Below are 18,271 nucleotides of genomic sequence, written 5' to 3'. Positions count from 1 at the left end.
TGTGTGTGTGTGTGTGTGTGTGTGAAAGCATGTTTAATCTTTACTCCACTTGGCATTCTAACTCATCAAGACCTGCATTGTCGTAGTTCCTTCAGCTTCAATTTATTCAAAAAGCATTCCTGCTTAATTCTTCTTACACACACACACACACACACACACACACACACACACACACACACACACACACACACACACACACACACACACACACTCCTGACTTCACACTCATCACTCAGGCCTCTGTATCATTCAAGTGTATTATCCAAGTGTCCAATATATTCCTCTTATTATTATATCATGCCTCAGTGTTTCTTAATTTTCTAGACACCTCCATGTCAACACAATTACGTCCTCGTTTCTATGGCAACCGATTTCTATTATCTGTTTTTAAATACTTAAAATTAGTTATTAGCCCAGAAATAAGTGGGAATTTCGATTACGGTTCTTTTTGTTTCAATCTGCTGCAGTGGTTCCACACCGAAACACAACCACTGTCCAATCACAGCCCTGCACTGCACTTAGGGGCGTGGCTTTAATCAGAGAAATGGAGATTGTGTTATTAGTGGATGCACTTAATAGAAATTAGGGATAGATAGACATACAAATATGACGGACGGACGGATAGATATGTAGATAGTCAGACAGATGGACAGACAGATAGATAGACAGTTTGACATGTAGACAGATGGACGGATAGATAGATAGATATATTGACATGTAGACACAGACACAGACAGACAGACAGACAGACAGACAGACAGACAGACAGACAGACAGACAGACAGACAGATAGATAGATAGATAGATAGATAGATAGATAGATAGATAGATAGATAGATAGATAGATAGATAGATAGATAGTTTGACATGTAGACACAGACGGACAGATGGATGGATGGCTGGATGATCCATCCCACACACACACCTTTTCTCTATATTGTGATAAACACATTCCACAAAGGAAAACCAGATTAACGCTGTAACCCGGAATAAACGATGACCCGAGCAGGAAAGAACAGTGTCCAAAACAGATTACAGATTATAATCCTGACATACCATAATCCCTCTTTTTCATTCTAATCATTCCCTAAAGCCAACATTTCATCCCTTTTCATTTTTATTTCTGCTCATGTTGAGTGGAGTGGAGTCGAGTCTTGCACTTCCTTCCCAAAAGCTTTGCATGTCGTTTGCATCTCTGGCCACAGGATATGACACGTGCGCCTGGAACAGACCAATAAATATATGGCTCTACACAGGGTGTCTATAAAATAATCACACAGCGTTTGTAAGCGTATTGTAAGCGTTTACACGTGAGCGGTAATCAAGCGGCTGTGTTTTGTACGCTGGAGAACACAGTATTTTTTGAACACGTTGCACTCGTGAATGTGTTGAAAAAGATTCAAATTAGCTCAGAGGATTAGCACAAAACACGGCCCTTCAGCAGGAACCTGTTCACTTGCTGGATATAGGATTTTTTTCTGAACTGCTTTGTGTGTCGTTTTGGCTGAATAACGAATTGCTGTGAAGAATTTATTTATCGGCCGAGCACATGAGTTTTACTAATCTACTAATGTTGTTGATTAGCGAGTCACGTCATGGATTACTTTAGTGATCCAATTTACTCATTCTGTTCATTATGTTAGTAATTGTGTGTGTGTGTGTGTGTGTGTGTGTGTGTGTGTGTGTGTGTGTGTGTGTGTGTGTGTGTGTGTGTGTGTGTGTGATGTTTATTGACCTCCTAAAAGCCAGAGGTACTGATGAGTAAGTATTCATAACCCTTTTTAGATCATTTGACTAACGACACCAGGATCCTTTAAACCCTTTTGCAATAATTCAAGGTGAATTGATTTCTTCGTATGGATTATATCGAATGTTTTTTAAACATTTTTATGTTGTATAGAGATTTAAGCAATTTTAGGACGTCCTTCATGCACTGATTTTTAGATCTTTAAAGAAATGTAAAAGAAATACTGTATATTTGTTGCACATATACAGTAAGTGCTCAAACGATTGGGTCATTTGAGCTTATACAGGGGGTTAAAGTTCACTGACTGAGAGAGAGAGAGAGGGAGTGAGGGGAATCTTTCCTACTTCATTTTGATTAAACCCTCATTTCATTACGCCCTTTGCCAAAAATAAGCACATCTAATGACATTAGCGAGACCTCAGAGAGAGAGAGAGGGAGGACATGCACTGAATATGAGCACAAAGTCACCAGATAGATAGATAGATAGATAGATAGATAGATAGATAGATAGATAGATAGATAGATAGATAGATAGATAGATAGATAGATAGATAGATAGATAGATAGATAGACGAGCTCGTATGAGGACAAAGTCACTATTTGAAAGAGATCTGGGTGCAGCATAGTGTGTGTGTGTGTGCGTGTGTGTGTGTGTGTGTGTGTGTGTGTGTGTGGACACACAAAATGCAGCCATTTTCAGGGGAATGCCGGAACACAAGCCAGTTCGAGCTCAATAACACAAACACGTGCTCTCTCAAACAGGAATCTGAAGCTTATGAACATGAAGTAGACTAAACCAGGAAAATGGTTTGACGTGAACCGATGTGCGTTTGTTTGATTTTATTCAGTGTTGCTCCCACATGATCGACTTAATACAGGTACAGGCGTTCCTAATAAAGCAAGCATTTTTTTACGCGTATTCATGAAGGTTCTGACGTACATACGTCTGACTCTCATACGCACTCAGATTTCCCCATCTCATGGTGCCATTTTTTCCACAACCCACACGCTTTCACAGTCGACAGATGGTCATTGCTGGTTCGCTGCCATTCCTGTGTCTATTAGAGCCGTATTTTCAGTTTCTCCACACAAAATAAACTTTGTGGCTCGGGAACAATCAAAAAGCTCATCAAATCATGAAATATTTAGGTGCGATTATTTTATTTGAGGGACAAAAAAAATAAACGAATGCTGGATTATGTAATATTTCAAACCACGTCTGGAATAAAATGAGAAAATATGAGAAAATAATCAACGACAAGATGGTGTGATGTTTCATTCAACAAGTTTATGCTCAATTCAGTGGCCCCCTCAGTGACTCCCCCCGGTTTTCCGTGCATTTTTTCCAGGCATTACGGTTTTCATTAGAAACGAAGGCATATTGTGTGTGCTTTGTGCAAATTCTACAGGGGAACATTTTTTTTAATATTTCATAAAAAATAGGGTTTTTTCTTAGGTTTATACTCTTTTGGCTGAACTTTCCTTAAATTTATTTATTTATTTTTCCTCGAAAAGTCAGTTTTGTATTTATATCTGCGACCAAATCAATTTCTGTTCCTGGTGTTGTCAACTCGCAATCTGATTGGTTCAAGCAACAGCCTTTAAGCTACATGTATTTGAAGCTGCAGGTGCAGGTTGATTCTGAAGGTCTCATGGCAGATCCCTTTGACCCTGACCACACACGATTGCTAGAAACACAAATGTAAACTTACACATGGTTAGATAGATAGATAGATAGATAGATAGATAGATAGATAGATAGATAGATAGATAGAGAGAGAGAGAGAGAGAGAGAGAGAGAGAGAGAGAGAGAGAGACAGACAGACAGACAGACAGACAGACAGACAGACAGACAGACAGACAGACAGAAAGACAGACATTTTTCCAGTCGAGAAACGCTACTTGATGATCCGCCTCAGAGACGCATATATGAATAATATAAACATCACTGCAGCGGTGACGCTGCACAGGTTCAGTTCATCTCAGAGACAAAGATAAGGCAAGTTTTAAGTCCCACACATTGTGGCTTCACTTCAGACTCGACTCCTCCTTTTCTTTCTCCTGCAGGAAATCTTTGTTCACGTTCACATTCCTGGCAGCTGAACTGTCTGGTGACCTGGTAAACACTTATTTTAATTGTCTTTGAATATTTTTTGCCGCAGCTCATCAAAAGACCCAATTTTATAGCGGTGCTTCTTAAGAGAATACAGCTGAAGAGCTTGTTCCAATTACTGAACCGTGATTATAGCACAGGAGAGCGTTTTACATCTACACATCTATCTATCTATCTATCTATCTATCTATCTATCTATCTATCTATCTATCTATCTATCTATCTATCTATCTATCTGTCTGTCTGTCTGTCTGTCTGTCTGTCTGTCTGTCTGTCTGTCTGTCTGTCTGTCTGTCTGTCTGTCTGTCTGTCTATTGATCTATCATTTTTATATTTCTTCCATAGTTTCTGTCTGTCTGTCTGTCTGTCTGTCTGTCTGTCTGTCTGTCTGTCTGTCTGTCTGTCTGTCTGTCGGTCTGTCGGTCGGTCGGTCGGTCGGTTGGTCGGTCTATTAAACATAAATCATTTTTATATTTCTTCCATAGTATACACTGTTCTTTCCTGCTCGGGTCATCGTTTATTCCGGGTTACAGCGTTGATCTGGTTTTCCTTTGTGGAATGTGTTTATCACAATATAGAGAAAAGGTGTGTGTGTGGGATGGATCATCCAGCCATCCATCCATCCATCCATCTGTCCGTCAGTCCGTCTGTGTCTACATGTCAAACTATCTATCTATCTATCTATCTATCTATCTATCTATCTATCTATCTATCTATCTATCTATCTATCTATCTATCTATCTATCTATCTATCTATCTGTCTGTCTGTCTGTCTGTCTGTCTGTCTGTCTGTCTGTCTGTCTGTCTGTCTGTCTGTCAGTATTATATTTCTTTATAGTTGCTGTCTGTCTGTCTGTCTGTCTGTCCGTCCATCTATCCATCAATCTAACCTCCTGAATTTTTATACATGCTTTAGAAGCTCTTTTCAGTCTCCAGCAATTAATTAAAATCAATCAGAAGTCCAGAAAATCAGACACCTGATCTTTTTTGCGAACTTCATTAAAAATCACTTGAATTATATCAGGTGTATGATAATTACTTTTGAACATAAAATTAAATGTGATTGGTTCATTCGAGGATGACTTTATACCCCGTTTCAAAAGGGTATGCATACTTATATAACCAGGTTATGGTAAGTCTATTTCTTCTTACATATTTATTTTGTACACCAGTTCAGCCCATCTGTGGTGCGTTCTTTTATCATTTACATCATCCCTGGCTTCAGTAGGTGTTAAACACAACTTCTTAATAGATGCATAGATTTCTTTAAAAATCACACCATGGCTCATGTTTCTAGAATTTATTAATAACAGGGCTGAACCTGGGAGTATGATCAAAAGGATAACGAAGGTAGCCTGGCGCCTCAGGATGTCCCGCAACCTGATCTATTTATTGTATGTACCAAGTATATTTAAGCTTTTAATGTAACCGAAATACCAGGGTTGCCAGATGAATTAGAATTTGTCTGGTCCAGTCCTGGTTTCAACTTGGTTCCAAATTTAGGTGAGTCACGGTCCATATAAAAAAAAACAAAAAAAAAAACAACAGACATTCTTCAGCACTCAGTCATCATCATGAGACACAACAGAAAATACACCTGTATAAGCCTCATGAATGCAGATCGCATCTGTCTTGTAAAAAACGTCTGACCAACGTCTGATTACAAGCTCCAGAAAATATTCCTCTAAACAATGCCTCTAGAAAGTCTTGTATGAGACATTATGACCATCGTGACCCATCGAGTAACAGCATTTACTTCTTTAGCAGTTTGAGCTACAGGAGTTCGTCTGTTGGATCGGACCACACGGTCCAGCCTTCGCTCCCCACGTGCATCAACGTGCCTTGTCCCTCCACGACCCTGTCGCCGGTTCACCGTTGTTCCTTCCTTAGAGCACGTTTGATAGACACTGACCACTGCAGACCAGAAAAATCCCACAAGAGCTGCAATTCTGGAGATGCTCCGACCCAGTCGTCTAGACGTTACATTTGTCAAACTCTCTTAAATCTTTAAGCTAATTTCTCCTGCTTCTAACATCAACTTTGAGGACAAAAGTTCACTTGATGCCTAATAAATAAATCTACCCACTAACAGGTGCCATGATGAAGAGATAATCAGTGTTCTTCACTTCACCGCTCATAATGTTATAATGGCCTAATGTTGTCAGGTGGTGTACACATAGTTCAGCCAAAAGTATTGAGATGCCAGCCATTTCTGTCCATATGCAATTCTTCCCCAAACTGTTACCACACAGTTAAATGCACATAATTATAAAGGATGGGTGGGAATGAAGTTTTAACTTGAACTAGGAGCTCCAAACCTGTTCCAGCATTCAGCCAACTCCATGTAGATCCAATTCATCCCAAAAATTGCTGAAGTCGGAGCACCTTTAAGTTGAAGTATTTCCACTTTCACTTTAACTTCGGTACATTCCAAAGTCAAATATAATTTTATTTTCTCAACTAGATTTTGCTAAATCAGTCGTTCCTTTTTTATTTTTAAGCGGATAAAAACGTAACTGGCCTCAGCAAATCTCACAGAAGCTAAAATAGAAACATCAGACAAGCTTGTGGACATCTGAACCAAATAATCTGCGTTGAAGGTCAGGGGAAAAATGTACCCTTAGCATCTGGTTGTTCCCAATTTCTCGACCTCTCAAGGCCATTTTCCCATCCTAGTGAAGTTAAATATATCCTAGTGATGAGTACATTTGACCAATCTGGCAACATAATAAAGCAGGTCTACATGGCAGGTCCTACATTCAAAGGTTTTACAGTCCCTAAGGGAGGCTGCAGTGGGGAGGGTTGCCATGTTGTGCATTTTAAATGATTGATTGAATTCTGTAATTTATATAGCATTAATTTATGTAATTTATACCACGCATAATTAATAAACAAACAAATAATAAATACATTTAATAAATAATTCATTCATTCATTTCACAGGTTATTTATTTTTTAAATTATACAATTTATATTTATAGAAAAAGAAGAAAAAAAGGAAGATCTGGTTGATTTGATGTACCTCACAGAACCATAAAAAAGGTGTGGGTTACAGTAAGGGTTCCCAACCACAGGCCATGAACTAGTACCGTGCCATGAATTGTTTGGTACCCGGCTAGACAGAAGAGACTCTTTGAGAGTGTCAGCAAAAAGAAATAAAAATTTCACAAAAAATACTTATAGACGGGTTCATCGCAACAGGGGATTCTCACGATCCTATCCCGCTCTGTATAATATGGGTCTCAGAGCTTCTACTGATTTTGCATATTAGGTTGACTTACAATTATATTATATATGTATAATAGCAATACAATATGCACGTTAATTTGGTTAGTTATATGCGTGACACCTCAATCGCCCAGTCTGCGAATGAGCGGTCTTGGATATAACTGGTCTGTGGTGCCTCTGGGTTACTTTGGAGTACACGGGGGTATGAGACAGTGCTCGAATTGAGTCTTACGGGGATCCCAGTTGTTGTGTAATTCATATATTTTTTAAATGAAATAATCTTGGGGGGAAGTCTTTTTTTTACATGTCATGGGGGTCCCTAATGCCTTATGGGCATTATGATTAGACTTGTCATATATATATATATATATATATATATATATATATATATATATATATATATATATATATATATATATATATATATATATATATAAAATATATATATTGAACTCACTTAACTTTAAAAAAATAAGGGAAGATCTGGTTGATTTGAGCTAATGAACCTCTAAGGAACCATGAAAGAGAGAAGATGGTGTGGGTTACACTAGGGTGAAAGAAGAGGGATTAGGGGAAAAACTTGCCAACCCTATATATTGTCAATCTGGCAACCCTGGGTAGTAGGCGTGCACGGAGAATAAGGGAAATCTGACCCAGGTGCTGCTACCATTGCACTGCATTTCACTCCGGAGTGAGAGAGAGAGGGAGAGGGAGGGAGAGAGAGAGCTGCTGCAAAAAACTCGGTGCACCTTTCTTCATCACCATCTTCATCCTCATCATGCCCGAGCCGGAGGCAGAAACAGCAGCAGCAGCAGCAGCCACTTCTTTCCTGTAGACTGGAGGATTTTCGCCCCGCTGCCCGCATGGGTCCCGAGCAGTTCCTGGGATTAATTTAAAGGGGGGGAAAAAAAGAACAGAGTTTCCCCTCTTTTACACCAGGTGCAGAGAGGAGCTTCTCCTGCCATCATGGCCGGCCAGGAGTGGACTGACTGGTTCGAGCGTGAGGAACTGATCGGTCAGATCAGCGACATCCGAGTGCAAAACCTCCAAGGTAGGTGTGCGGCACTCCATCCTTCTCCTTCTCATCCTCATCCCCATGGTGGATCAGCGCACAAAAAGTTGCATGAAGATGTTCTCCTGCAAGCACAACCATCACCGCGGGCATGCTTCAATCCACAAGTTGTTATAACGTGTGCAAGCCTATCTTCAACTCACCTTATCTACACACACACACACACACACACACACACACACACACACACACACACACACACACACACACACACACACACACACAAAACACTGTGATCGATATTATCGTTATTATCATTACTGCGATATTTTGACGGTATCGTGGGTGTCTAATTAGTGGTTGCCATAGAAACTTAAATTAGTGGGCGGATGCTACTTTTGGCGACAAATCACAAGTCGGATTACATCACGTGCCCCGGGACCGCCCTACACTCCTACTGGTAGTCGCGGCGGCAATTTGCATAAACGTTGTGACATCACTCTTACTCTCAACAAATATAAGGTCTCGCTGCGAGATGATGTTTGAACTTTGATCAACGAGAAATCGTGGTCTGTTTTTTTTTTTGGCAATATTTCGAGAGTCGGATCACGTATGCTCTGCGGTAGATCGCAAAAAAAACACACCGATATCTGATGGGTCACGGTTGCTCTCGCTTGTGGCGTTGGATGTCTCCGGCTCTTGTCGGATGTCTGTTTTTGGCATTGAGTCGCTGTAGATACTTTCTGTAAACCAGAAAGTTAGATAAAGTGGCATGGTGTGAAATAGATCGTCATGTAATTTAAAATGACTCCTCAAATGACATATGTAATCATAAATGACTCCTCAAATGACACATGTAATCATAAATGACTCCTCAAATGACACATGTAATCATAAATGACTCTTTGTTGGACGTCTGTTTTTGGCATTGAGTCGCTGTAGATACTTTCTGTAAACCAGTAAGTTAGATAAAGTGTCATTTCGGACCCGGTGTGAAATAGATCGTCAAGAAGCCACACCCACTTTATAACTTTAAAGTTGGTTAAAATGATCGTTTGCCACGTATGATGATATTGCGAACATTACTGTAGTAACAGTTTGAACCAGAAAGTAGAATTTTGCGTGTTTTATAGGAAAGGTAACTATAAGCATTTCCTAAAACGTTAATCGACTTATCAGATTGCGGGACCGGAACTAACCATTTTCGGGGATTTTCTGTAAAAGTGCCGCTTTGGCAGTAGATTAGATGGCAGTACTAAAAAGATCTGGATTCTAAGACGTACATTTGGATGTTGTAGAAGTTAACTGTTGAGCTCATTTTGGATGAAAACCAACGTATGAATTCAGATTCGTTTTTACAAACGAAAACGTGCGGTTGACTCCTTAAACGACTCCTCAAATGCTACCCTTTTATTTAGATGCAACTTGAAAGCGACTAATTAAACGACACACTCAGAGTTGCTGAAACAGCACACTTTTATAGTATACGACTCCTCAAAATCGCAACGTATTCTCACTCGAATGAGTTTATTTCGAACTAACTTCATAATTGATCCATTTGAAACTGTAAATGACTCTTTAAATGGCACACGTACATTCGCAAATGACTCCTGATTTCTTACATTCCTCATGTGACACAGACTCACTTTTTGTAAATGATTCCTCAAATGAAACATGGACTTTTGTAAATGACTCCTCAAATGATTCACACTCTATTGTAAACAACTCTGCAAATAAGACACGTTTTTGTAAACGACTCCTCAAATGACACACGATTTTCGAAATTAACTTCCTCTAAACAACAACACCTCAAATGAAACCCATAGCAGTGTAAATTTGTAACCATGGCAACAGGACGGTTATGGACGGATGACCGAGGACAATCCCATTACGTACAAACATCGAGATCATATTTACAGTGTACTGCTGAAGTTGTTTGTGTTATTTCCTGCTCTTCTTGATACACAAGCAGCACAATGAGCTTCCAAACAGTTAATATGACCCCATAATATATATATATATATATATATATATATATATATATATATATATATATATATATATATATATATATATATATATATATATATATATATTTCCGGGTGGAAATGAATCGGGCGGATTTTACAGTAAAGCTGAGTGTCTGCCGTGGCTTTACTCCGTCTGGCCTCCAGCGTCTGGCCTTCCTCTGTTGTTCGGCACGTAAACAAATCTTAAGAAAAATCTGGTCGCCCTCGCCCACTGTAGCTTCACGCGTTCGGTCTCACGTGTTTCATTAACGCCTACGGTGTTGCACCTCTGAGGTGTCGAGTTAGTGTCCGGATAAACTTGCGTAATCACTGCGGGAGTTAATCCGAGGATTTAGCTTTTGTTCGGCGTGCGCTTATAATCAGTTATACGATACGTAACAACGTTATTTTCATGCCTTCTGTACAAGATTGTTCCTCTGACAATCTTCTGTTTGGCGTGAGAGAAAGAAAGAGAGAAAAAAAGAGAGACAGATGTGTTGGTGAGATAAAGTCTGTGTAGGCTGCATGACTGCAGGAACCAGTCTATAAAGTTTCCTTTTTTGGACAAGTTTGTAGGAAGATCACATGCATCCCAAAGTCCAGCAAATTTAAATATGTAATTTCGAAAGGGCTCTGTTTTCATTCGGCTTTTGAACTATCATGAGGCTTGGATTAAAAACCAACATTAAGTGTCTGCTGAAGTGACCTTCCAGTTTCTTTTCAGGAAAATCAAAGAAAGTGTATTTTAGTAATTGCAGCTCTTTAAACGAAAGCGAAACTAAAATATCTTTTTCTTACATGAAGCTCAGAGTTTGGAGCTTGGAATGACCTCAAATGATACACTTTTAATCGTTTTTGACTCCTCAAATTATACAAATATAAACGTATATGACTCCTCAAATGATACATGTATAATCGTATATGAATCTGTAAATGATGCACGTATAGTCCTATATGACTCCTCAAATGATTTGTGTAATCATTAATGACTACTCAAATAATTCACGTGTTATCATAAATGACTCCTCAGATGACACACATGCAGTCAAAAATGACTTTTTAAATGATACATGTAATCATAAATGACTCCTCAAATGACACGTGTAATCATAAATGACTTCTCAAATGATACATGTAATCATAAATGACTCCTCAAATGATACATGTAATCATAAATGACTCCTCAAATGATACGTGTAATCATAAATGACTCCTCAAATGATACATGTAATCATAAATGACTCCTCAAATGATACGCGTAATCATAAATGACTCCTCAAATGATACGCGTAATCATAAATGACTCCTCAAATGACACGCGTAATCATAAATGACTCCTCAAATGACACGCGTAATCATAAATGACTCCTCAAATGACACGCGTAATCATAAATGACTCCTCAAATGACACGCGTAATCATAAATGACTCCTCAAATGACACGCGTAATCATAAATGACTCCTCAAATGACACGCGTAATCATAAATGACTCCTCAAATGATGCATGTAATCATAAATGACTCCTCAAATTAAACGTGTATATCATTTTATCCCTCTATTTTATCGGATAAAAAGTTGCAGCCTATCGAATCGCAGGTGAAACAATGCTTGTGCCTCTTGTGTGGATCCCATGGCAACACGACAGCTACTGATGGATAAACGAGGATAGACCTGTTAGGTTCAACCCACGTGCTACGTATAATAAATGGCAAACGTGTACATATAATACTGATATACAAATATATAATAACATTTCTAGCGTAATTTTTTACCTTTTTTATTAAGTATTTTCTCGATACATTATATTTCTATACATTTCACACAATTGCACAAGCTTATTACGTGCACACACACACACACACACACACACACACACACACACACACTAGAGAAGTGAGAATGCTGCAGAGAACACTTGCCTCAGAGCGGATTGTGTAACCCACACTGCACACTGAAAGAGCATCAGCCTCTGCAAAAGAGCTGGAATTTCAGCGCAGTATGTTCCCACACACTCTCGAGAGGAGGTTGGGACTCGGATTCTGCACTGTGTGTGAGTGGGTTTATGTGGAACTCGGTCCTAAAAATGCCCTCCGTGAAACATCAAAAGCTTATCACATGTTAGAGTTGTAAAAGATTTCTCTATAGGAATGCAGCCTCATCTAATGATGGCATTGGTGTTCCCATTTTCACTTATTTCACTTATTCACTTCTCAAATGATACACATACATTTTAAATGACTCCTCAAATGATACATGTCTATTTGTAAACGACTTCTCAAGTGATGCACCTATATTTGTAATTGACATCCTAAATGATGCACATACATTTGTAAATTACTCCCCAAGTGATAGACATACATTTGTCATTTGACTCCTCAAATGATACATGTGTATTTGTAAACAACTCCTCAAATGATACACACATTTTAAACGACTCCTGAAATGATACATGTACATTTGTAAACGACTCCTCAAGTGAAACACCTGTATTTGTAAATGACTTCCCGAATGATACACATACAGTGGTAAATGACTCCTTAAATGATACATGTGTATTTGTAAATGACTTCTCGAATTATACGCATACATTTGTAAATGACTCCTCAAATGATACATGTGTATTTATAAATGACTCCTTAAATGATACACATGCATTTGTAAACGATTCCTCAAATGATCAGTGTAATCATAAATTACTTCTCAAATTATGTTTAATCGTAAATGACTCCTTAATTAATACACTTATATTTGTAAACGACTCTTCTAATGATACCAAACACCTCCTCAAATGACAGATAGACAGACAGACATATAGATTTAGGGTTTCATTTAGGGATTCCTCATCTCTGACAATTGTGGACCCGGATGTGGCCTTCTGCTCTTATGGCTCATCCTCCTCAAGGACTCAACATGTTCATTCTGAGATGCTTTTGATGCTCACCACGTTTGGAAAGCCTGGTTATCTACATTATCAGAGCTTTCCTGTCAGCTTAAACCGGTCTGATTGTTCTTTTAGGTTATGAGATCCACGGTTTCTTGAACACTTAAACCACCCTGTCTAACATCAACAAACGTTACAGTAGCCGAGATCAGATTCTGATATAAATGTTAGCTCCTGAGTTGGATCTGGATGATCAGATAATTGCAGGAATGAGCAGGCTTACTGGTGTTCCTTTTTTTAAAGTGGACAGTCAGTGTATATCATGTTTTGACTTAAAAAAAAAAGATGTGAGAAAATATGAAATAAATGAAACCTGCGTGTGTTGATAGAGATCTTAAATGTGTGAATGAAACTTATGAGCTGTTTCACTGCAAGAACTGACTTGTTCAGCTACATTTTATCTTAACAACAACGATGAGACTGAAAAACACATCTCTTTTGAATGCTGTGAATTTGTGAGGTGATAAAAAAAAAAAGCTGACACTCTTAAAAAAACATTCATAAAGACACACTAAACCAAATAAATAATCAATTTTGATTGGTAAAGAACTCCTTAAATAATACACATACATTTGCGAATGACTCCTCAAATGATATACGTACATTTGAAAATGACTCCCCAAATGACACGTGTATTTGTAAATGACTCCTCAAATGATACACGTGTATTTGCAAATGACTCCTCAACTGATGCACGTGTATTTGCATATGACTGCTAAAATGATATACTTGTTTTAATATGACTCCTTAAATGATATATGTACGTTTGTAAACGACTCCTCAAACGATACACGTACATTTCTAAACGAATCCTCAAATGACGCATGTGTATTTGTAAATGATTCTTTAATTGATTCATATATATCATTTGAGGAGTTAAGAATTTTGAGTCATTTACAAGCTTTCTATGTATTTTTTTTTATTTATTTATTATGTAAATGAAGCATGTAGCTGTAAATGACTCCTCATTTGATACCATTAATATATAAACCATTCTTTAAATAATGCTCTTACATTTCTTTATCCTCTGTCTACTTCAAGATAGATAGATAGATAGATAGATAGATAGATAGATAGATAGATAGATAGATGGCTAGATGGCTAGATAGCTAGATAGCTAGATTGATGGAATCACTTTATGTATCCCAGAGGGAAATTTACCTCGTATATCCCTGGTATTGAGACTTCCTTGTATTGATCTGTAGATTGGGGTTAAATGCAGGCACTGTTTAAAAATCTGTTCTTTTGTCTGCATTTCCTTAGAGGATCCTCACAAAAGCGGTTTCCCCTTCGGATTGTATCATTAGTGAAACAACATGAAAGTGGGTCGGAGAGCTGTTATCTGTAGGATTTGAGATGCTCTTCATCTGGGTAAATTAAGCTAGAGTGTTGGCTTGGTGTTGGCACTAGTTTGCTATTCCTCATCTTCTTTCAGGATTTCCTTGTCGATGTGTCCTGACTGTTTAATGTTAGCGTGTATGTGAATCAGCAACGAAACCTGCTAATCATTGGTGTAAAATTGAATTAAAACTCCAACCACCTCCTTAATCGCTAAGTGCTACCACCTCTTATCTGTGGAATAGATGTCACCTAGACTCGAACTCTGCCTTCTCATTTGCTTGCACATTTCATCACATTTCTGCTTCATCTGGGGGAAAAAGCTTGTGGACATCCTTTGTAGCATTTGGAAGTCTGTCCGGATTACAGTCTGAACGTCGGTCACAATAACTACATCCAAAATGACCTAGAAACATAAAGAATTGAGTCTAGCTAAGTTGAAGGGAAAAAAAACGAGAAATCCTACTTGAGAGAAAAAGCTCATTTGTCTTTCCAGATGGCAGGTCTTACAGTTTTTCATCTGCTAAATGTCATACTGTTGATTTGAAGTTCCAGGTTATGAATGTAATGTCTGTTATGAGATCCAGGCATTAAGATGTACTGTGCTTTGTTTAATAAATAAACACTGGTTGTAATTGTGAGGACCAAAAAAGGTCCCCACAAGGTCAAATCTGTCTGATATTCCTATCTTTGGGATGTTTGGTTACCATTAAGATATACAAATATCTTACATACTATTTGGCATAGTTAGTGTTTTTTTTCTAGCTACAGGTATTTTTTGTTTTGTTTTGTTTTTTAGAATCAAAAACAAGTTTTTCTCATAGGCACATTTGGGTTGTTCCCACATGGAACAGGAAAAACAGTTTTTGTTTGTTTAAAAAAAAAAAAAAAAAAACTACCTGCAGCAGTTATTTACACAAAACATAAAAATGAACTACACCAATTGAGCCGAAAGGTGTTTGCTTGTTTTTGAAATATTAGCTATTGCCACACACAAAACATGAAAATAATACATTATTAATAATACATTTATACATGGAAAGAAGTAAAACCAAAAACCAAAGACACTGGTTTTTCAGACCAATGTCCCCACTATGCTAAAAATGTTATTCCTATCCTTGTGGGGACGTTTATTCTACACCGAGATATAAACATGCATACACACACAAACACAACCATACAAACGTCTATTCCGAGGGAATTTTTCAAAAGCCAACTTGTAGTGACTGTAGGCTGCATTGTTCACGATTCTGGACTGCGTATTTGGACGAAGCCTTTCCACCCCTGTTTCTTCCACTCTCTTTCTGTTACTCCATCAATACTGTCCTGTGCTCCCCTCCTCCCTCCAGTCGACACTGAGCAAAGTCGATTTTCTCTTCCCGTCCTCCTCCAGAAGTGTGCAGTGTTTGTTTAGGTCTCGTGAAACCGCCGCCAGAGCGTAGAACTGTTGAGTCATCCACGTTGTTTGGACGGCATTGGGACACAGTTGTGGAAAATAATCTATTATCTAATTCGCTGCTTCTTGGAAGCACAAGGTTGTCTCAGGGGAGCACGGTTTAATTGTTCTTCCTGCTGAGATGCGATGGAAATCCCAGAGAGCTGCAGTGGTGCACTGTGCACTTTATCATTCCGAACCCTTCCAGTGCTACACGTAGTTACCGGAGAAATCTGTTGAATTTTTATGAGGGGAAAAAAAAGAACAAAACAATTCAATGAAAACTGTTGCTGTTGTATTGCGGTGGTCTTAAGAGACACTGGGACACCTGACATTTCCAGCCATATGAAGTTCTTCCTCAAGAGGATACCATAAAGATGGAGGATGCCGAAGCGTGAATTTTTCCCTGAAGACTCAAACCTGTTCCAGCATGACAATACCCCCTGTGCATAAGGCTAGCTTCATGGAGATGGCATTTTATAGATAATTAGCTACTAAAATTAGGATTGAGGATATTGTCTTGTGATATTTATTTTTTTTTTTTTTCCAAGCAGGAAGTCAGAAATTGACCTGGAAACACACTCACTAGCTAATTGTCTCTCGGCCATGTGGATTTGACCTCAAGTTGAACGTAAAGTCTGTCTAATTTCTAATACGGAATATGTGTGAGAATATATATAAAAACCTTTATACACACACACACGTACTAAATGCTGCATCATCATCGTTATCAGTGACCAGACGGAAATTCCCAGTGTCCATTAAATGGGTGTGTCGTCTATACATCTACTGCTCACAGCTGCATAAGGATGTGGATATGAATATGAAAACCTCTGTAGCAGAGCTCTTATATAAGCTGTGTGTGTGTGTGTGTGTGTGTGTGTGTGTGTGTGTGTGTGTGTGTGTGTGTGTGTGTGTGTGTGTGTGTTAGAAAGAGGCTGTAGTTATCAGACTGTATTTCTCCTCGTGTTCTCCCTCCGCCAGTTTATCTTTAACATCCACCTCCACACCGATACAGCCTGATGCCTTCTGTCGCTCTTTCGTTGCATTTTGTGCCATTTTAGCCATTTCTGTGCAGATTGTTTATGCTGTGATTGTGCTATCTGGCAAATTGTTCAATTATTGGCACCCTGACCCAGTGAATCACTTCACCCGAAAGCAAAATTATTCACATCAGGATCTTTATTTATATCATATATCATATTATTGAAGGTCCCCTGGTGGTCTAGTGGTTAATATGCAGCGCTCATACCGCTGCGACCCGGGTTCGATCCCCGGTCAGGGAACCATCCCCAGCCACTCTCAGTGCCGGTCCCAAGCCCGGATAAATTGGGGAGGGTTGCTTTAGGAAGGGCATCCAGCGTAAAACGTGCGCCAAATCAAAACGTGCGGAGGATCCGCTGTGGCGACCCCTAACGGGAGAAGCCGAAAGAAAGTTGTATATCATATTATTGAAATAAATGCAAATAAATTATTAATTCCTGAAAAACTACCCTCATGAACTCTGTTGTCTGTAACCAAGTTCTGTTTCCATGGGGTATAAATACGAGGTTGCATACAAATGAAAAAATCCCTTTGTTGGCCATTTCCATGTGGGGAACAACAGAGAACTTCTCAATACAATATATATACTTATTAAACCAGTTATTCATAGCATTAAGTACATTTACAGAAATGAAATTTACCTCTACCATGAGGTTACAACTTGGGGGAAAAATTTTGATTTGAATCTGATTGAGCCAAAAACCTTTCCAAAGCAACACAGAAATGCTTTTTGGGGACCTTACTTGTCATTGCTTGTGGGGACATTAGGCCATTTTTTTTTAATATATGTAATATATCTCATATATATAAAAAGTCAACAAAAAATATTAATATATATATATATATATATATATATATATATATATATATATATATATATATATATATATATATATAATATATATATGAAAAAGGTCCCCACAAGGTCAAATCAGTCTGAACACACACACAGTCGATGTTTTGCAATGACTCAATATTTGAACCCTACAGCAAATCTTTGGTGTGTACTGACCTGGCAAGTCGACATGCGCAAACCTATGAATAGAAAAGAGTTACATGGTTTGAACGAAAGAGAGACATTACAAGATTTAGGCTAAAATGCAACGATTTTCATGTTTTTTTTCTGCTTAAAATATCACTCGCGTAATTTTCTTCTTTTATTTATGTGTTTCTTCTCCAAACTTTTAGCACAGCTCTGGAGGCAAACAATTGTATGGGACGTCTTCGGACTCTGTAGCATTACATTTTCCCTTCACTTGAACTAAGAGCCCCAAATGTGACATGACAATGCCCATGTGCACAAAGCCAGCTTCATAAAGAGAGTCTCGAAAGGCCTGCAATTGCGCTCTAACCTGCACCCCAGGCCTCTTCACCCTACATCGATACCTGACTTTAATAACACCC

General features: G+C 38.5%; 1 protein-coding gene across 1 annotated transcript in view; it reads left to right on the top strand.

Annotated features, from left to right (window-relative positions):
* Positions 1–7,687: 7,687 nt before the first annotated feature.
* Positions 7,688–18,271, top strand: part of clmna (calmin a) — a 32,209-nt gene continuing 21,625 nt past the window's right edge. The window contains exon 1 of the mRNA XM_083551027.1: positions 7,688–8,139. Coding sequence (XP_083407153.1) covers positions 8,055–8,139 — 85 coding nt within the window. The 5' untranslated portion in view covers positions 7,688–8,054. The remainder of the gene's footprint in view (positions 8,140–18,271) is intronic.

Source organism: Silurus aristotelis (assembly GCF_946808225.1).
Source record: "Silurus aristotelis genome assembly, chromosome: 9".
Lineage (NCBI taxonomy): Eukaryota > Metazoa > Chordata > Actinopteri > Siluriformes > Siluridae > Silurus > Silurus aristotelis.
This window is presented reverse-complemented; position numbering and strand designations above follow the sequence as displayed.